At 42.9% G+C, this 20,254-nt stretch overlaps 1 protein-coding gene across 1 annotated transcript in view; it reads left to right on the top strand.

Moving 5' to 3' along the window:
• The window catches only part of LOC310868705 (uncharacterized protein), a 31,338-nt gene extending 20,465 nt beyond the window's left edge, over nucleotides 1–10,873 (top strand). Inside the window, exons 13-19 of the mRNA XM_083779161.1 lie at nucleotides 4,235–4,756; nucleotides 6,216–6,298; nucleotides 7,855–8,011; nucleotides 8,260–8,421; nucleotides 8,984–9,109; nucleotides 9,556–9,776; nucleotides 10,680–10,873. Of these exons, the coding sequence (XP_083635287.1) occupies nucleotides 4,235–4,756; nucleotides 6,216–6,298; nucleotides 7,855–8,011; nucleotides 8,260–8,421; nucleotides 8,984–9,109; nucleotides 9,556–9,776; nucleotides 10,680–10,782 (1,374 nt within the window). The 3' untranslated portion in view covers nucleotides 10,783–10,873. The remainder of the gene's footprint in view (nucleotides 1–4,234; nucleotides 4,757–6,215; nucleotides 6,299–7,854; nucleotides 8,012–8,259; nucleotides 8,422–8,983; nucleotides 9,110–9,555; nucleotides 9,777–10,679) is intronic.
• Nucleotides 10,874–20,254: the final 9,381 nt, after the last annotated feature.

The raw sequence follows: 20,254 nt of genomic DNA, 5'->3' as shown, positions 1-20,254 counted from the left end.
GTCGTTGAATAAGATTAAAGGGTCCATTTTGGTTACCAACTCTCTATTATTATTATTATTATTATTATTATTATTATTATTATTATTAAACTGGGGACCACCGGGAACTGCTTGAAAACCACCGCTCTATAAAGATCAGATTTGAGGTAAAAAGTCCCATTTGCCAAACAGAGAGAGCCGAACAACTAACCCAGTGGCAATGTCACACCTTTACAAAAGAGCTTTTTTCCACAGCAGCCACAGGACATCAAATATCAGGGTAAACACAGGTGTTACCAGTGAGCCAACATGCAAGGCTGCAGCATCCAGACTCTGTTTGACTTGGATGAAAGCCAAATTTAAATTAAACTAAATTTGACTGAGGGACTGCCATTGGATTTCTTTTTTAAATTTCCGTTTCATGTCATATTAAAGCAGGGAATCATAGCTTCAAATTGACATATTGGTTGTTTGACCCACCCGTGTGTGTGTGCGTGTGTGTGTGCGTGTGTGTGTGTGTGTGTGTGTGTAAATGATAAATGGAAATTAATACATAAATACATAATATCAAAAGAGAACAACCTTTAGTTCAATGAAACATTGTTTTCTGTATTCCTGGTGTATGTTAGCACCGTTTTCATTTATCCTTTATGTACATAATCTATAGTGATCTGACCTGAGGCCTAAGTGCAGCTTTGGGCAGTAGACAGACAGACAGCATTGGCGTTCATTGGCGGAGATGCTATCCAGCACAAAGAGGATTAAGTAAGTATATCTATGTATATTTGTCTGGTGCAGTAACCTCCAGCATGTCCTGTAGCTTGTTTGCCAGTTATTATTTATGGTTATGTTAATTGTAAATGGGTGGAGTATGTGGTGATGTCTGTTTGGTCAAGATGACATCCAATCAGCTGAGTGATTGGTTGCAATAATATGTTTATTTTATTTACAGCAATGACTAAAAGATGTTTCATCATCAATCTCGGTAAATGGCCCAGGAACATTGTTTGTCTTCTTAGAGGTGTAGCTATTCAGAATAATACATCATCATGACACTGCCATCTACAGACACCTGAGAAGGTTGTGTACAGCCCAGTGACAATAATCCCCTCTTATGACTCTTAAAGCAGCACCATGTAACTTCTTTAACAACTATATAGAAATTATGTCCCGACAAGTATAACATGTTTAAGCAATAACAATCATCCTTCCTTAAATGTATAGACTCAGTGGGGTCCCTGCTAGCCTAGGGCCTTGACTGTATTACTATGTTTAACTGGGAGAGAATATCGAGTTTCATCCTGGCATTTGCCAAAGCACCAAGGCAGAAATGCCAGACGTGTCCTTGCAGATAATCTTGGGTAATGAAGTCAAAGACGTTGGACGTTATAGTGTCCAAAGTGGCCACTGATATACCCCAAACTATAGCGCTGCTTTAATGATCTGTAATCTTCATTGATCAAAAGTGACCAAAGTCAAGTAAAACATACAGTATGTTTACGTCATGTGTTATGTGTCTTCAAAATCTGTCTTGGAAGAGCCACCCATCGACTAATCTAATATACAGCAACCTTTTTTCTTTTTTATCCTCTGATGATACTGTACTGTTCTGTATGTTGGGAAGTGCTATTGTGCACTTTTTTTTTAAGTGATATCACAAAATTATATCCAATTATCACAAATGACAGCAGGCATGCACAATGTCATCAACTGGTGTGTGTGTGTGTGTGTGTGTGTGTGTGTGTGTGTGTGTGTGTGTGTGTGTGTGTGTGTGTGTGTGTGTGTGTGTGTGTGTGTGTGTGTGTGTGTGTGTGTGTGTGTGTGTGTGTGTGTGTGTGTGTGTGTGTGTGTGTGATTCATGCAGTGCCTCGTAAACCTGCTCAGGTCATAAATAGGGCAGAATGTCAGGATATAATGTCTGGAGTGGTCAGCTTGGAGTCGGCTCTAGTTAATGTTCTACTACTGGGAGATGTGGTTCTTATTGCATTACCCATTAAGAACACTGGGTAACCATGGTAACCACGATAACAATGGGTTCAACTTGGAATGTGACGAAGAACTAATTAAGTGACTAACCTTGAATCAGTGCGGCGGTTCTGGGAACAGGTTTTCATGGTGTGGTGGGATGGTGGGATTAGGAACTCCCCTTCGGAATGCACTGAAGTTCTCTCTTGTTTCGGTATGTTGTTATCACAATCAGAAATAAGAAAGTTTGGCAAGCCTTCGCTAAACCACAATGCACTTGAGGCTGTGTTACTGTATATTGTACTTTACCGCGGCTAAAAGCCTTCAACATGATTGATTGATTGATTGATTGATTGATTCTTTATTTAAGTGTCATGCTTCCGAAGAAGCCCAGCCCATATGGACTTACAGGACACTTTTTACAGTTTACATAAACAATTACAATAAACCGACAATAAACCAACATTACCCATAGCATCATGTAATTGCGAAATGCATTTATTTCTAAAAAGAAAAAAACACAGTACCAACCAGCAGCATGGTTTGGCCACAATGGCCTGCAGGACTGTGACAAAGTTAGGGTCTATATGCTGGTCCTCAGGAAATACATACAATTGTCAAACTAGCATCCCAACCAAGGGGCCAGTGAGGCACTCCAATGTTGAAGCGCTGGGCCCTAGTGGTAAGAGGAAGGACTGCAGGCGGACCCGTGGATTCATGACGAGGAAACCCCGTGCAGCTGGGCTTTAACATTGAGCACTCGGTTGCACTTCCGCATTGGACCCAAGGAGATTGGACCACCAAAGTTTGGTGGTCCAATGCGGAAATGCGCCCAAAAAGGCAGAAATAGACGGTCCTTCCGGGTGCTTCAAAAGGCCACTGAGCAACTTCCACGGACATGAATAGCGGAGGGGGCGGAGCTTCGGGCCAGATCAGTCTCTATCCTTTTAATACTCTATGATCCCAACCCAAAACGTCCGTGCAACTTCCTGTGGGAAGAATACTGTACATGTTCATGTCACGTACAATGTATTTATAATGCAAAAGCTAAAACCATACATCACAAAGGCACACAAACAATAAAATAAAAAAACGATATGAAAAAAAAGATCTGCCATGCACACCAGGGGGATTCAAACGCTATATACTGAATACAAGTCTTGAGCTTTCTTTTAGAGGATTCAATGGAGGGGTCCAGGGGGGCCGGGAGGGGAATGCCGTCCCACGGGGGCTGCGACAGCAGCAACCCCTGAGACTGAGTTTAGGTCCATGTGACTTGTGACACCTGATATACTGCATGCATGTGTTTTTATTGGGGACATTGCGGCACATCTGACAAGAAGATCTTTACATATAGTCACCCATTTCTTTTTCTTTTTTTAAAACGTCACAAAGCATCACAGAAACATAATCAGCAAACAACGTTACAACGTACACCCCCCAACGAAACAAGGACAAACAAGACAAAAGTAAATACAAAAATATGAATCAAAATAAAAGTAAAAACACAGGTCACATGTCACAGCATGGGTCACAGTCAGAGTATTGTACTGTATGCATGTTGATATATGTTTGTGTTTCTTCGAGCTGTGGCTAACAAACACGTGATGTGAAGAACAGACACAAAGGCTTTTCAATGTTCCCTTGTGACCACCGACATGAGAGAGAGAGTTAGAGAGAGAGAGAGAGCGAGAGAGAGAGAGAGAGAGAGAGAGAGAGGGACATGAAAGTATAGCATCTCTGCACCTCCCATCTGAGACAACATATACACAAAGAGGAACAACAGGGCAGGTACAGGCAAGTAAAAAAGGAATCTGAGCAGCGGAAGTGTGTGTGTGTGTGTGTGTGTGTGTGTGTGTGTGTGTGTGTGTGTGTGTGTGTGTGTGTGTGTGTGTGTGTGTGTGTGCGTGTGCGTGTGTGTGTGTGTGTGTGTGTGCGTGTGCGTGTGTGTGTACATGGGTGGTTTAGACTTTGACATGTGAGCCATGAATTTTCAACGCTGTGTGTCACACTGAAAGAATTCATTTACACCACATCGTAACAAGTGGAGCGCCCCCGTCCATCCGTGTTCCTGTGTTGCACATCATTCATATACGTTGTGCAACAACGTATATTTAACATTCCATCATCAGATATGACTTTGTACACGGTCTGTTTTCTGTGTGTGTGTGTTTTCTTAAGGTATTGGCCTAAGGCCAACCCGCAATGGGGGCTGGAACACACGAACACACACACACACACACACACACACACCCCTCCCCTCTCACTCTCCCTCTCCCTGCTGTGACATAAAAGGCAGTGGTGTGACCAACCTCTCCTCATTCAGTCGTCGACCCTTCTCCCTCCCGGCCAGAGCAGACAGACCGACAGACAGACCACCGCCATCATGTACTCCCAACGTGATCCATCTTACCAGAAGGCAGGCGGCCGCATCGGCGCCAGCCGCCTGACGCCCCTGAGGTCCGGCAGCGGCAGCGTGTATGGAGGCGCCGGGGGCAGCGGGGTGCGCATCTCCAGCGCCAGCGCCTCCAGGGCCTTCGGGGCCGCCCCGGGCGGCGGCATGGGGGGAGGCATGGGGGGCGGCATGGGGGGCTTCAACCTGTCCGACGCCATCGACATGAACGAGAACAAGAAGGCCACCATGCAGAACCTCAACGACCGCCTGGGCACCTACCTGGAGAAGGTGCGCAACCTGGAGAAGGCCAACGCCGACCTGGAGCTGAAGATCCTGCAGTTCCTGGAGAGCAAGACCAAGCCTGAGTCGAACGACTACGGCGCCTTCAAGGCCACCATCGCTGACCTACAGGACCAGGTGAGTGGTCTCGGAGACGTATTGATAATGACTTTGCATAGTTTAGATTAGATCAGAACAGACAGACAGACAGACAGACAGACAGACAGACAGACAGAACCTGAAAGGGTCCATTCAGACCCCGTAAGGGTCCATTTAAACCACTGCAGTAGCCCATTGGTCCATCAGTCCTGCTGCAGTCCTCTCAATTTAAAATGGAAGGTAGAGAGACAGAGGTTCAACTTGTTCCCCACCCTTACCTGTATATTTGATTCATCCTTACCGCTGTGCTGCTATGGCAACTGAATTTCCATCAGGTCTGTCTGTGTTGTCTGTCTGGTCTGTGTTGTCTGTGTTGTCTGTCTGTCTGTCTGTCTGTCTGTCTGTCTGTCTGTCTGTCTGTCTGTACACTGTATCTGTCTGTCTGTCTGTCTGTCTGTCTGTCTGTCTGTCTGTCTGTCTGTCTGTCTGTCTGTCTGTCTGTCTGTCTGTCTGTCTGTCTGTCTGTCTGTCTGTCTGTCTACACTGTATCTGTCTGTCTATATATTCTAATCTAATCTATATGCAAAGTCATTATCAATATAAAGTGAGGTATCGTTTCATCACAGAACAAAGCATTAGCGCTGCAGCTTAAAGTTGGATTTCCCCTCAGGGTGTGGCTCTGTAGACAGAGCACTTTGTTTGCATAAGAGGCTGGTCCTCAACCGAAACAAGAAAGAAAAGGGAAAAGCATTGCTTAGTGAACAATAGTCCAGAGATACCTGCTATACAGGTTTGCTCAGTGGTATTATATATCCTGGAGCAAATTTCAGTATACTGGAAAGTCAAAGAGACATGGCTGCCTGCCCTGGAGCCACAACTAAAAGCCCTCACCTGGGATGAACACACACGACACACAGGGGGAAGGTTTACCCACACACATAGGCACAGTTTTAACGTTTTGTTTGGGCCTTCACAAAAACAAATTGGATTTGGCTTTGTGTCAACTACAAAAGTAATAGATTAGATGAATGTAAATGAAGAGAATGAAATGTAACCAAAAAAATCAAAGGCCAGGCTGTGGGCCTATACCTTGTGAACATTGTCAGAATATTCATATTAATGTTCATGTACATAACCAGGAGAAAAATGTTCATGTGGAATATGATGTTTAATGACAATAAGACTGCACAGCTAATGTGAGAGCTCCCTCCCTCCCTCTCCCTCAGTGTGCTGATTGCATCTCTGATCCGTGGGCGAGCGCGCACGCAAACGGAAACACACGCATGCACGCACACACACACACACACACACACACACACACACACACACACACACACACACACACACACACACACACACACACACACACACACACACACACACACACACACACACACAATGTCTCTAGTCTGGGATTCAGTGAACTCCACTGGTTTTGCATAATATATATATATATATTTACCATTTGACCCATGTCTTTTCTTTGTCCATGGTTTAGATCCAGTATGCCACACGTATCAATGGAGGAATCTACCTGTCCATCGACAACGCTAAGCTGGCAGCAGATGACTTCAAGACCAAGTAAGTAGGCTACACATCAAACTGCTGCGCCATGCAGTGACTGAACTGGCTGATTCATATAGTTTGGTCACAGCTATAGTTAAAGACTAACTTATTGACAAACTCTCCAAACAAAACAATAGCTTTAGGTTTTGTCTTTAGGGTAGAAGGAAGCTCAGTCCACATGGTTGGTGCTTTAGGGTAGAAGGAAGCTCAGTCCACATGGTTGGTGCTTTAGGGTAGAAGGAAGCTCAGTCCACATGGTTGGTGCCACATCTCCGTGTGTCACTAATAGTATACAGCAGTGGTTCCCAAACTTTTCCATGTCAAGGACCCCCAAATTGACACTAATTAGCCCGCAGACTCCCATTTGTAGAGATAATGCGAGTGAAGAGAAACTTTTCACGGCTCCAGCAGTGATTCTCAACCCGTTGAATTTCAAAGACACGAAAGAAAGTTTGACACGCATTAGTCTACAGACCTAACCTGACGCTGCCAGATGGGGGCGGTATTGGGTAACCATGTTCCCCAACACAGCTTCCATCTGGGATTTCTCAGGGAGTTCAGCTAACACCAATCCGTTCCGTACCGAACCAATCAGCGTGAGCTAAGGGCGGGATATGTGCGAAACCGGATGTGAAGCTATATAGACACGTCAATATGATTGGTTGTGTTTGCACGCCCACACGGTGATAGACAGACGGTCCCATCCAATCATCTACCAAGTATCTTGAAAAAAAAGGAACAGCCCCGTCATCGAATTTGCTTCCGCGATCCCAATAAGCTGTGAAACAAATTTGTGTAGCAAGCTTCTTGGATCTGGCAGCGTCAGGTTACTACAGACCCCCATTTAATGGCATTTCTATGTCTGAGACCCTAATTTATATCGTAATGTTATTTTAACTCTGATAGTGTACACTGTCAAGAGTTACAGACCCAAGGGGCACGGTGGCACAGTTGGTAGTGCTGTCGCCTCACAGCTAGAAGGTCCTGGGTTCGATTCCCGCTCGGGGCGCTGTGGGTGCTGGCGGCGTGTTTCCTCCTCCGCGTCATCAGTGCCCATACCCGAGGCGGTGTTGGCGAAAGGGCCTTTCTGTGTGGAGTTTGCATGTTCTCCCCGTGTCCCCTAGGGTAGGTACCCTCACAAAAACATGCAGTAATCCTGGTCTCTAAACTGCCTCCCCCTGGCCAGCCGGGGCGCCTGATGGGGAGGAATGGAACTGGTTGGAATAATGTGTTCCTTCCACGTGCTACGTCCAACCAGGGAAACTCCCCCCTGTCAGGTGTAAAGGAGCAACTTGGACACTCAGGCATGAAGGAAGCATGAGTTCAAGTCCGTTGCTCTCCCCAGGTTGGCGGAGGGTGTGTAGAGCCCAGGATCACATTAGATAATTGACACAGGGGTGAAAAATGGGTTACAAAATCGTGGGATAAAAATTATAAAAATAAAAAAGAGTTACAGACCCATGCTTTTGGTTCCCCGGACTCCATCAATGCCTTAGAGTGGCGCAGATAACTTCCATACATAAACCTGTTTGGTTTCCCATGACGATGACTGTGACTGCGTGGCTCCGCAGGTATGAGAGCGAGCTGGCCATGCGCCAGGGTGTGGAGGCAGACATCAGCGGCCTCAGGAGGCTCCTGGACGAGCTGACCATGAGCAGATCAGACCTGGAGATGCAGATCGAGGGACTGAAGGAGGAGCTCATCCACCTCAAGAGGAACCACGAGGAGGTGGGCTTGAACTTTTCCGTATTGTCCCGACATTATAAATTAACACCAACGCTTGTATATTATCTGTGGGTCACCGGCTGCACTACAGGCATATACAGTAGCTAATGGACCGTTAATGTCTACAATCAACAAATGCATAGCTTTCAACGTATGAGACCACTACAAGCGACCAAATTGGTCAGTGGCCTGCCACGGTCAGATCCATGGTTGCCATGGATATTAACTATAAAATGCTTGTGCTCCTCCAGGACCTGTTGGCCATACGTAGCCAGATGAGTGGCCAGGTGAACGTGGAGGTCGACGCCGCTCCTCAGCAGGACCTGTCCGCCATCATGGCCAACATCAGAGACCACTACGAGGGAGTCGCCACCAAGAACCGCAGGGACCTGGAGAGCTGGTTCACTCAGAAGGTAGGTGTGCCTATAGTGGACGCCTATAGCAGAGAATCCCAGGACAATGGATATAAATCTGTGTTAAAGGTATATTCAGTGATTTCACTTAATTCAAATATCACTTATTTTTTTGTTTTGTTGTGATAATCCTCCCTACTATAGAGTGTGCTGGCCATATAAGGAGTTCCTTCCTGTCCCCAGTTAACCCCTGGGGGTCAAAAAACCTTAGGTTTCGTTTTTGACTCTCTATCCTGATTGGACGAAAGGCTGGGTCCCACAGCCAAAAACGAAACCTAAGGTTATTTGAGTGAAATCACTGAATATACCTTTAAGGACTCCCAAAAATATATGTAATATATGCTATTTTTCAACAGCTAAAGTTTAAAATAATGGTTAAAGTGGTTTAAAGCTATAAGGTGACACGGATGCGTCCTCAGGTCTAAATGGGCTAATTGATAATAATTGACTATAAAAAAATTAAAAAAACACATCACATCGAGTAAATGTAAATACGGATGAATAATATGATATAACATGATTATGAAACAGTATTGTTACAATGTGCTCCGTCCGTTCACAGACAGAGGATCTGAACAAAGAGGTCGCCGTGAGCACAGAGGTGCTCCAGACATCCAAGACCGAGATCAACGAAGTCAAACGCACCCTGCAGAGTCTGGAGATCGAGCTCCAATCACAGCTCAGCATGGTAGGTCTCCTAGCTGTCTTCTTATCCAATCATACGCCCCGTTTTCCGTTTCATTTGTCTTGAAAGACATGCATCTCCCATTTCAAAAGGACAAACAAGCATTATTTATCTTCCTTCATTCTTTGTTCATGACAAAACACACACTGGCTGGGTTCTCAGGGAGACTCGTGCTCCACAAAGAGATTCATGAACGAACATGGCCCACAGCAGGGTGTGTCAAATGACACCAAGCAAACGGCACTTATGTAAAACAGAAAGTAGACAAGCACCTTCCTTCATTCAAAGCTTTATAACACAGCCAAATGGGCCAATATCCATTTCAAATCTCTTCCATCTTTTTGCCTTTTGGATCCTGGAGCAAAATGCTCCAAATGCAAAAACGACAACAAAGCTCACTTCTTCTGGTTTAGGAAAGCTCTATAATCTCTACTTCCTCCCTTGTACAGAAAAGTTCTCTGGAGGGCACCCTGGAGGACACCCAGAGCAGGTATGCCAACATGCTGGCCGGTTACCAGAGGCAGGTGACGGGCCTGGAGGACCAGCTGGGTCAGCTCCGGTCTGACCTGGAGCGTCAGCGCCAGGAGTACCAGACGCTGCTGGACATGAAGACCAGACTGGAGATGGAGATCGCCGAGTACAGGAGACTGCTGGACGGAGAGCTGTACACGTGAGTGTACACACACACGCACACACTCGCACACACACACCCGCACACACACACCCGCACACACACACACACACACACACACACACACACACACACACACACACACACACACACACACGATATAGATCAGTGGTTCTCAAACCTTTTCATTTCAAGGACCCCCCCCCCCCCCCATTGGCATTTCTATCTCTGGAACCCCAATTTATATTGTAAAATCAATGTTAATTTAACTCTGAGTGTGTACAAATGGAACCCATTAGGGTCTGAGTTACAGACAAGTATCATTTAACTGGGGACCCCATGGAACTCCCTCAAGAACCCCTGGGGGTCCCCGGACCCCACTTTGAGAACCACTGCAGATAACTGAACATGCAAGGCGGACATGGGGGGGCAGGATTAGCGGAATAGCCAAATTATGGAATTACATACATCCACTTCAAAAGATTTAAAACAACAGATTTCGAACAGGCTTGCTGGAAAACATTATGAATACTTCCTGTCTGTGAATTGAGGACTCCCTTTAAGCCAAGATATAACTATATATTATACCTCTGTCAGGCCATTTCTAATGTTTTACTACCAGAGGACAAACGTTAACAGCATTGTTCACGTCAGCATTTCACACTGATGTCTTGTTGGAAAGATATTATAATGTGCAAGAAAATGCAAAAGCAAAGCAGCTTTTCTATTGGTTGACTGATCCACACATAGTACAATATCTGTGTTAATGTACTGTATACATTTTAACTCTTTAACTCGGATTGTACAGAATGCATACAAACGGGTCTGTTTGTTTCAATCTGTACACTCTCAGAGTTAAATTGACACCACAGCAGATGTTACTGTCGGGTGGAGAAAACGAGACGCGTGTGTCTAACTGTGTCCCAATGTGTTGTCCCACAGTCCTGAAACTAAAACAATAACAACAACGCGCAAGGTGGTGATCGTCACCAAGGAGATTGTCGACGGCGAGGAGGTCAGCTCCAGCGCCAGCACCCTGGAATGATAAAACCCAACGTCAACATTTTACACAATGCTGCCAGCCGTTCTCAGAAATCCAACAATAAAGTATTCTGATGAACTGACTAAAACACTCATTTGTCTGTCTGTTGTGTGTCTGTCTGCGCCATAGGAGGTATAAATGAAGTATAAACAGAGTCTGCTTTACACCCAAATAAGGCGTAAGCTGCCATCTGGAACTTAATTTTTAATCAATAAGCAAAGACATTATTTTAATCAATTTGCATTGTACAGTATAGCCTATACATGTTACTACAATATAACTTACAATTACTCTTCCATTGAGATATCTAGAACCTGGTGTCGGTTGGTACACATTCTGGATTGACAAGTTTTTTTGCCAAAATGTGACTATGCCTTTATTAGAATGACTGTCATTGTGTTTTTTTCTTGAAAGCATGGGATCATAGCAAAATAATGATGTATTGGTTAATTAGAGTGAATACAGTTCTACAGCTTATAGAACTGAAGTCAAGTTAAAACTCTTAAAGAGTATCTCTCTCATTCAGAGAGAGTACTACAGACACCTACTGTATGCCATCATGCATATAGGTGATGCATTTCCTTTGTTTTCATAATTGGTGTCTTTCACGCCTCTGAGTGTGACTAGTCTTTGTTTGATGATGTTTTTTGATTGATTGATTGATTGATTGATTGAAATATTTATTAACAGTTTGTAGAATTACAGTACATTTCAAGCACAAACTCAATACAAATGTACTGTTAACTGTGAGTGGACGACCCAATTAAGCATTACACTTGTTTACAACAGGGTCCACATTGTTCAATTCATCAAAACATTTAGAGACATACAAATAGACACTTGTCTAATGTCTGACTGGGACCAGAAGGAAAACAACTAGCATAGCTAGCTTATACATCTTTCTTTGAGATTTACATTACATTAGTACTATAGACAACATTGTATAGACAATTAAAAATCCGATCTTTTCCCCCCGATTCCGATCTTTTGAAAATCATGTGATCGGAGCCGATTTGCGATCACTTGATCCGACCGGGACAACCCTAGTAGCCGTGCTTGAAGCTCATTATCCTGTACCTCATACTAAGCATTTAAAGTATGAGGTATAAAGTACAGCAGCCGTGTGTTCATACAACAGAAAGATTAGGTATTGGGTAAGACTGACGTTGTGTATCTTTCAGGATTTTTCACTGCTTCGTCTCAACCTTTACTCTGGCTCTGGTCTCAATCACGGCGGTGTATTTTTTGACATTCCATTTTTCTCCAAAGTTGAATGTTGCCACTACTGTTGGAGCAGCCTATACACAGGTTCATCCCGATGATCTGGGCATCTTTGTAAAGTTAGTGTTTGTAAAAAGTAGGTAAAAGAGTAACGTTTGACCAGACTAACATCAGTCACTCTACCATTCAATGTAGTAGAAGAGGTGCCGGACTGCAGGTTTACACCGCAGCTATGTCATGTCAGCTCCGCCTACTGGAAATACGTTTGCTGCAACCATGAGACCCGTTTCTGAATTTGTATATCTATAGGAATGGCGAACTCACACACTTTCCACTGAGACACACGTTAACAACATTATCAGCAAAACATCCATTTGTGGGAACAAACTTGCAATTTTCTTAAATCATGATAAAACATATATAGGCTACATAAAATATTGAAATACAAACACAAATAAGCAGTAACAAAGGGAGTCTACCAACGCGCCTCAAGCCTGAAACGGCTGATCCGGTGCTTCACAGGTACAGGGACATAAGATGCATAAGGAGAAGAGGCTGGAGCAGCACGGACATTTAGAGCCTTTTATTTAGGTGCTAAAGTATACAAAGACTAACGTTTCGACCTTGCAGTCTTCATCAGAGTCATAGCATTTGGGCACGCTGTTGAACAGTAAAATAAATAAAGTAAAACAGTAATTCAACCATAAAAAGCCATCAAAGTAAAAAACAATATTTAGGAACAACAGTGCACATACATAATTAAGGGCCTTGTGGCCAAATATATAGAAAAAGTTAAATACAGAGGCACAAGAAAAACAAGACAATAAAACACTCAAAAAAAGATGAAAGGCTCAGTTTCTTCATTCAGGCCATTAGGTTCTAATGTGTCAAGTGTATGTATCCACAGTGCTTCTCTGCGGAGCAATTTGATGATTATATCACCTCCCCGTGGCGGGGCTGTGGTTTTGTCTATTCCCTGGGGACCCATGGGTCCCCAGCTTCCCTCAAATGTTGGGGAATTGGCTCATTGATAGCCCAGCCTGTATTTAAGACATGCCCAAATGCTGCCACCCTATGACTCTGATGAAGATCGCAAGGACGAAACGTTAGTCTTTGTATATTTTAGCACCTAATAAAAGGCTCTAAAGGTCCGTGCTGCTCCAGTCTCTTCTCCTTATACAAATACGCAGTACTTACAGTACAATGAGGACAGAGAAACTCAACCAAGTTGAACTAGTTCACAGCTTCCACCTCTTGTTTACCATCTGCAACCGTCAACATGCATTCTGAATCACCTTGACATAACCTCTTGAAAGACTATACTGCATCAATAATGTGCTTACACGTGTATCTGAAAATATACAATGAAAGTATAGCAATTTTACCAAGATAATCCCTTCAAAGAATCCCCCACACCACAGGTTGCTTGTTTTGCATTCAAGATGTTTTTTTAGGCCAACCCTCGACACTATGAAATGGCACTCTTAAAAGTGACAGTGCCACCTGGTAGAGTTTGTGCAGAGCTGCATTAGTTTTGTTGAAGAAGGTCCGACTCCCGACCCAGTGTTTGGGGAAACACCGTTCTATGACATATCTGTGAATGCATGACATGATGCATGCACGTTTCTGGCTGATCTGACTTCCTTCTTTTAAAAGGTAGGGTAAGTGATGTTTTTTTGTTTAAACCAAAAAGCTTTTTGTTAAAAGGTTAAATTTTGATAGTAATCATTGCTATAAGTGTTTGTTCAATAACATGGGTCTCCCTGTCTCTCCACCTCTTTAATGAGCAGACAATACATTTTCAGTAGCTATTTATCAGCTTGTGAAAAACATTACTGGAGATAGGCTTAGTGGCGCACGCACGCACGCACGCTCGCACACACACACACACACACACACACACACACACACACACACACACACACACACACACACACACACACACACACACACACACACACACACACACACACACACACACACACACACACACACCCTCATCTCGTCTCTGAGTCATGCCTCAAAGAAAACATAGCTGTGGTTCAATAAAAATATTTATTTTCCAACTCTTTCAGAAGAAGAGGAACAACGTTGTCCTAAAGATAGAATTATCATCATACTTATAGCTTTATAATATAATGAGTCAACAGTTGGCTTCCCCAAATCTGACAATTGGAATACCTCATACCATACTGTAGGTCAGGGGTAATATTAAAAAGGACAATACCTGCACAGAAAACCTTTATATGAACCACGTACAATGAAGACAGTGTAATGTCACCAGGAGAGTTGAGCTGTAGCAGGTTACATATCCTTATGGAACATGCAGAACCATAGCATAAGATGTTATAACACTTTATATTAAGGTCGCCTTTATAATTCATTATAAGCTCATTTATAATGCATTATAATGTGCTTATAAGGCATTATAACACATGTTATAAATGTTTGTAATCATGTATAACAACTTATAACCACGTTTATAACATATTATAAGAGCTGGTCATAATGCATTATTATGCTCAGTGGAACAGCACATTATAACTATTATAACGTATGTGGTTATAAAGGCACATAGAGAAGTGCTGTAATGTCTGTGTCATAATGCATTATAACCAATGTGTTTATTAAATGGAATAATATCCTATAAGCATCAATAATATGTTATAGCATATTATACAAAGTTTTGTCACTTTAATTAAAGGTCTCAAAGTCCTGCTATAGCATTAGTGATGCTTATAAGACATTATTCCATTTATTACACATTGGTTATAATGCATTATGACACAGACATTACAGCACTTCTCTATGTGCCTTTATAACCACCTAAGTTATAATAGTTATAATGTGCTGTTCCACTGAGCATAATAACGCTTTGTGACCAGCACTTATAATATGTTATAAACGTGGTTATAAGTTGTTATACATGATTACAAACATTTATAATGAGTGTTATAATGCCTTATGAGCACATTATAATGCATTATAAAGACGACCTTAATATAAAGTGCTACCAATGTTATCTTTAATAGCAAGAATCGGCCTCCTGGTGATGCTGTGACAGGCCCAAGTGAAATATTTGTGGAGGTTCTGCTCTGTTGAGAGAGAGGACAGGGAGTTAATTTATAGCTTAAAATTAGGAAAATATTAGGGTTTGGAATATAATTTAGTGGTTAGTCTTAGGGGTTGTGAAGTTAAACTTTTCCTAAATCTCTCTCTCTCTCTCTCTCTCTCTCTCTCCAGAGTTTGTAAGGTTGGTGAATGGGTCTAGTTCGTGTTCAGGCAGAGTGGAGGTGAAGTCTACTCAGTCGTGGGTCTCAGTGTGTGAAGGTGACTTTGACCAGCAGGATGCAGAGGTGGTCTGTAAGCAGCTGGACTGTGGGGCTCCTTCAGTCCTCCAGGGGGCGCTCTATGGAGAAGGGAAGGCTCCAATGTCGACCAAAGAGTTCCAGTGTGAAGGCAGTGAGTCTGCTCTCCAGGACTGTAGAACCTTAGACTCAACTAGAAACACCTGCTCACCTGACAAGACTGTTGGACTCACCTGCTCAGGTAAAAAAAAAATACATAAAAAATGCACTTGAGGTTTGGACTATTAGTTTACAATAAAAGTATGATTCTTTTAACCGCTTATTCAATTTTCTCTGTACAGCTACTGATGTCAGGTTGGTGGGGGGAACCAGTCGCTGTAATGGTATATTCGAGCTGCATCACCTGGGAAAGTGGAGAACAGTGACTGATTATCAGTGGAACCAGCGGACAGCAGGCACAGTGTGTAGACAGCTGAACTGTGGCTCTCTTGTTTCAGAGAAAGAAATTATTTCTGGAGAAATTAATCGACCTGTATGGTTGATCAGATCTTCTTGTAAGTCACATGATGCTTTGCTGAGGGAGTGTATATTAAAGTGGGATGATGCATCTATCTCCAGAATAGAGGTGATCTGTTCAGGTGACAAACAATGACTTGAACAATGATTGTAATCTAGTCTCTAGGATAGAAAGCAACTCATTAAAGATTAACATCTTATTTCACCATAATAATAATAATAATAAACTTTATTTATATAGCACCTTTCTTACAGAGTTGCAGTTCAAAGTGCTTCACAGGCAGGACAGAAATCAGGTACTTTACAGTTGGGTCATAACATATCAGACAAAGGTCATAACAGACAACATATCAGATACCCTTTGGTTCTGCATGTTCCATAAGGACATGTATCCTGCTACAGCTCAACTCTGCTGGTGACATTACACTATCTTCATTGTGGTTCATATAAATATTTATCTTCATTGCAGGTATTGTTCATTGTCCTTTTTAACAAATGTATTGCTTCTGACAGAAGGTTCCGCCAGTTGGAATCTAACCGGCAACTGCTTCTGGCGTAACGTTCCGTCTGATAAGCGCTGATGGGCGCTGTTGATGTTCTGTTTGTTTTTAACACTTTGGTCAGCTTTTGTTGTTTTAAATGTGATATATAAATAAAGTTTGATTGATTGATAAGCTTTATTGATATCAAACCGGATCGCTGATTTCTTTTTTTGGTTGGCCTTTCCTTCTTTAGCGATCCTAAACCATCAGTTTTGTTGAAGAAGGTCCGACTCCCGACCCAGTGTTTGGGGAAACAACGCTCTATGACATATCTGTGAATCATGACATGATGCATTTAGACACGTTTCTGGCTGATCTGACTTCCTTCCTTTAAAAGGTAGGGTAAGTGATGTTTTTGAGTGGTGCAACCACTCCAAGGAACAGCAATGTCCGTGTTGTTCACCTATGTATGTGACGTTAATGAGCACGAGTATGACTATTAGTACCAGTAGGGGCGCTGTTGTGCCAGAAACAGAGAGAGAGGTAGTGCTGTACTGTTGCCTGCTAATGAGAGAGAGGGGGAGGGAGAGAGAGGAGTTGCACCACTCAGTTCACACAGGTGTGATTTTTTTGTTTAATGTTGGTTATTTCCTAAGTAAAGTTGTCGTTAACTGATTCTATTTTGAAATGAGTATGAGCATTTGGGTCCAATGAAACACATCCGGGTCCTGACGGAATGATCCAGCCATCCAATGGAACTCTGGTCCTGGTCCAGTTACCCCTGGTCCAGTTACCCCTGGTTGAGTTCCCCCTGGTCCAGCGATTCCGATCATTTGATTTTGAGTATATGTCGTCATCATCATTGGTTTTAAGTCTACTTTCCAGGCACCGTGTGGATTGGACTGGACTCTATAATATAGAGTCCAGTCCAATCCACACGGTGGAAGAAAGCCATATATAGAGTCTATATATGGCTTTCTTCCACTGGGAACGATCCATGGCAATACAGATTTTTCCCGATCCAATATATAACATTTGTGGCATATCAAAACAATACAATATCCAAAATCACAGGCAATATCCAGTCTAATATCATGATATAATATTGATACTAGGGATGTCCCGATCACATTTTTTTCCTCCCAATCCGATTCCGATTATTTGAAAATGAGCTCATCGGCCCCCCATTTCCAATCACGTGATCAGATTGGGACAACCCTAAAAGGGAGTCATTAGCACACCTGGGCACAAAGGTGGAAATGCTTCCAATCACAGTCTCAGGAAGGTGGGTGAAGGGAAGGGGCGCAGGGGGACACGAGGGGAAAAGTCAGGGAGACGACCTCCAGGCATGGCACAGGTCTTTCTTTTTGAGAAGCATGTAAACAAGTAAAATATTAAAAAACTTACTTTACTTGTTTCTAAAGCTATCAATGGTCTCGCACCTTCCTATACCTACAGGACTGCCTATATGTCCCAAAACCTCCCCTGCACCGTCCTACACTGCTGGGCTGCTCGATGTCTAAAAATGGCAACTAAAAAGCACAGTGAAGCAGCTTTCTGCTTCTGCGGGCCGACGCCGTGGAACAAATTCCCACTATACGTTTGACAGGCAGCATCTGTAGACATTTTGAAAGCACAGCTGAAGACCTATCTCTACTCTTGCTTTTAGTTGAAATCCTTGTTATTCATGTCCTCACTCTATTGCATCACTGCTATTATTTTAATGCAGTTTTATGCCTTTGCTTTTCTTTCATTCTCTATTGCTCTGTAAAGCACTTTGAGTTGCATTGCATGTCATGAAGGTGCTATACAATAGTATACAATAGTTGAATATGTATATCATGTGTTTTCCCTTTGAACCTAACCTCAAATAAATCCAAATCCAATGTCAAAGTCCTTCACTATCATTATATTGAGCAATTCTTATCAAAGTCAACAGTCAGTCTGAACTGTTACATGGAAAGTGCGTGCATGCGTGCGTGCGTGCATGCATGTGCATGCATGTGCACGTGCGCGCGCCGGTTGTGGGGAGGCTATGGAGGGGGGGTGGACCAGACAGTGGGTGTCTGGTATATCTGTGGAGCTTCAGCAGACACAGGAGCAGACAGGGGGTGAAGGTATCTGTGGAGCTTCAGCAGACACAGGAGCAGACAGGGGGTGAAGGTGTCTTCAGGCAGCAGGATGAAGATGGTAACGTGGCTGAGTGTGACCTCTCTCCTCCTTTCCTCCCTAACCATGGAGCTGCACTGTAAGTAGATGTAATCCTTCACCTCCTGATACCATGGTGAGACTGGACCATCTCACACTGATCACATGTGTAGAGAACAATAAACGCTCGCACACTGAGGGCTCCAAATGCGACAGATTCTTTATTGTTCCACAAAATACTGTGACATTTTCACCTCAAAGCTATTCCTCACAGTTTTAGTTTTATTTTTTGTTGGTGCATTAAAGCATCTGTCACATTGGAGCAATTAATGGAGCCCTCAGTGTGCGAGCATTTTATGTTTTGTAATAATCACAACTAGTAACGTTTTCAGATAATTGTAGTGGAGTAAAAGTACAATTGCCTTTGAGATGTAGTGGAGTACTGGAGTGAAAACTGGACTCCAGTAAAGTAAAAAAGAATGGTCGAAATTGTACACCTACTTAGGGACACTTAGTAGCTTAATTACTTGAGTAAATGTTCTACTTACATGCTACTTTGCGTCACTGCACATAGAACCGTTACACTTTCTGGTTCTAGATAGTTTACTAAAGCTTATGTGTCTCATAGTATACTGATAACCTCTCTTGTTCTGGAGAATATTCATTTATAACAGGTTATGATAGTGAAGTATCAACCTCATGTCCTATAGATACGGAGATGTGTTGTTGCCTTGAATTTGTATTTTGTGATGCCCCACACATACACACACACTATGACTCGTTACGCTAATGGCTAATTGACTCCCTCCATACCATGTCCTGTTATGTTTAATGCTATGCTTTACATCCTCACACACACTATACTACTGTTTGACACATCCACCATTACACCAGTTATTACTGACTCCACACCTCACAGGATCCATGCCGTTCTGTTCTGTTGCTCTTCAGTTTATCCTTTAGTTTATTGTTTGTATACGCCTAATTTAATAAATCCCATTCTGTTACACATTTACCTCGTCTCCTGCCCCAATCTTTGCCAGAGCCAGCTATGACAATTTGTTTGTAGACACTGTAGGTTATTGATCTTGTTCAGGTCCTGGATTAATCACTAAGGCCAAAAGTTCACATAAAAACCATGAGTTGACTCCTCCTGATCTGTCACTCACTCTCTCACACACACACACACACACACACACACACACACACACACACACACACACACACACACACACACACACACACACACACACACACACACACACACACACACACACACACACACACACACACACACACACACACGCACGCACACACACACACACACACACACACACACACACACACACACGCAATAGTAAAAGTCATCTGACTATCTTTACAAAAAAGAGAAACGGCGCCACCTTAAGTCAGGAATGGAAAACTGACCCAGTGTTTCGTTTCAGCAGAATCATTAAAATATATGAATTAATCTGTATGTTGTTGGAAACACAACATCATACAGAGGTCATGACCTCTGTGTCCTAAATGTAGCTACAAGGTTGGTGGAGAAGCCTTTATTTGTACAATTTGTGTAAAAGTACAGGACAAGGAGGAAAGGTTAGTTACTAGCGCTATACGCTGAAACTCATTGATTTATCATTTCTCTCTTCAGCTCGCCGGGTTCCACCAACAGACCCAACAGGTAAGCAAACATGAACAAACAACTCAACATATTATAGATCATTTTGCCTTACATGTTTTGTGTTCGGTGAAAATAATGGGGATCGTTTTGAAATCGGTTCAATTCATACCAATATG

This window comes from Protomyctophum parallelum (genome assembly GCF_964188405.1).
Source record: "Protomyctophum parallelum genome assembly, chromosome: 13".
Lineage (NCBI taxonomy): Eukaryota > Metazoa > Chordata > Actinopteri > Myctophiformes > Myctophidae > Protomyctophum > Protomyctophum parallelum.
Note: the sequence above shows the minus strand (reverse complement) of the source record. Positions and strands in the feature narration are given on the sequence as shown.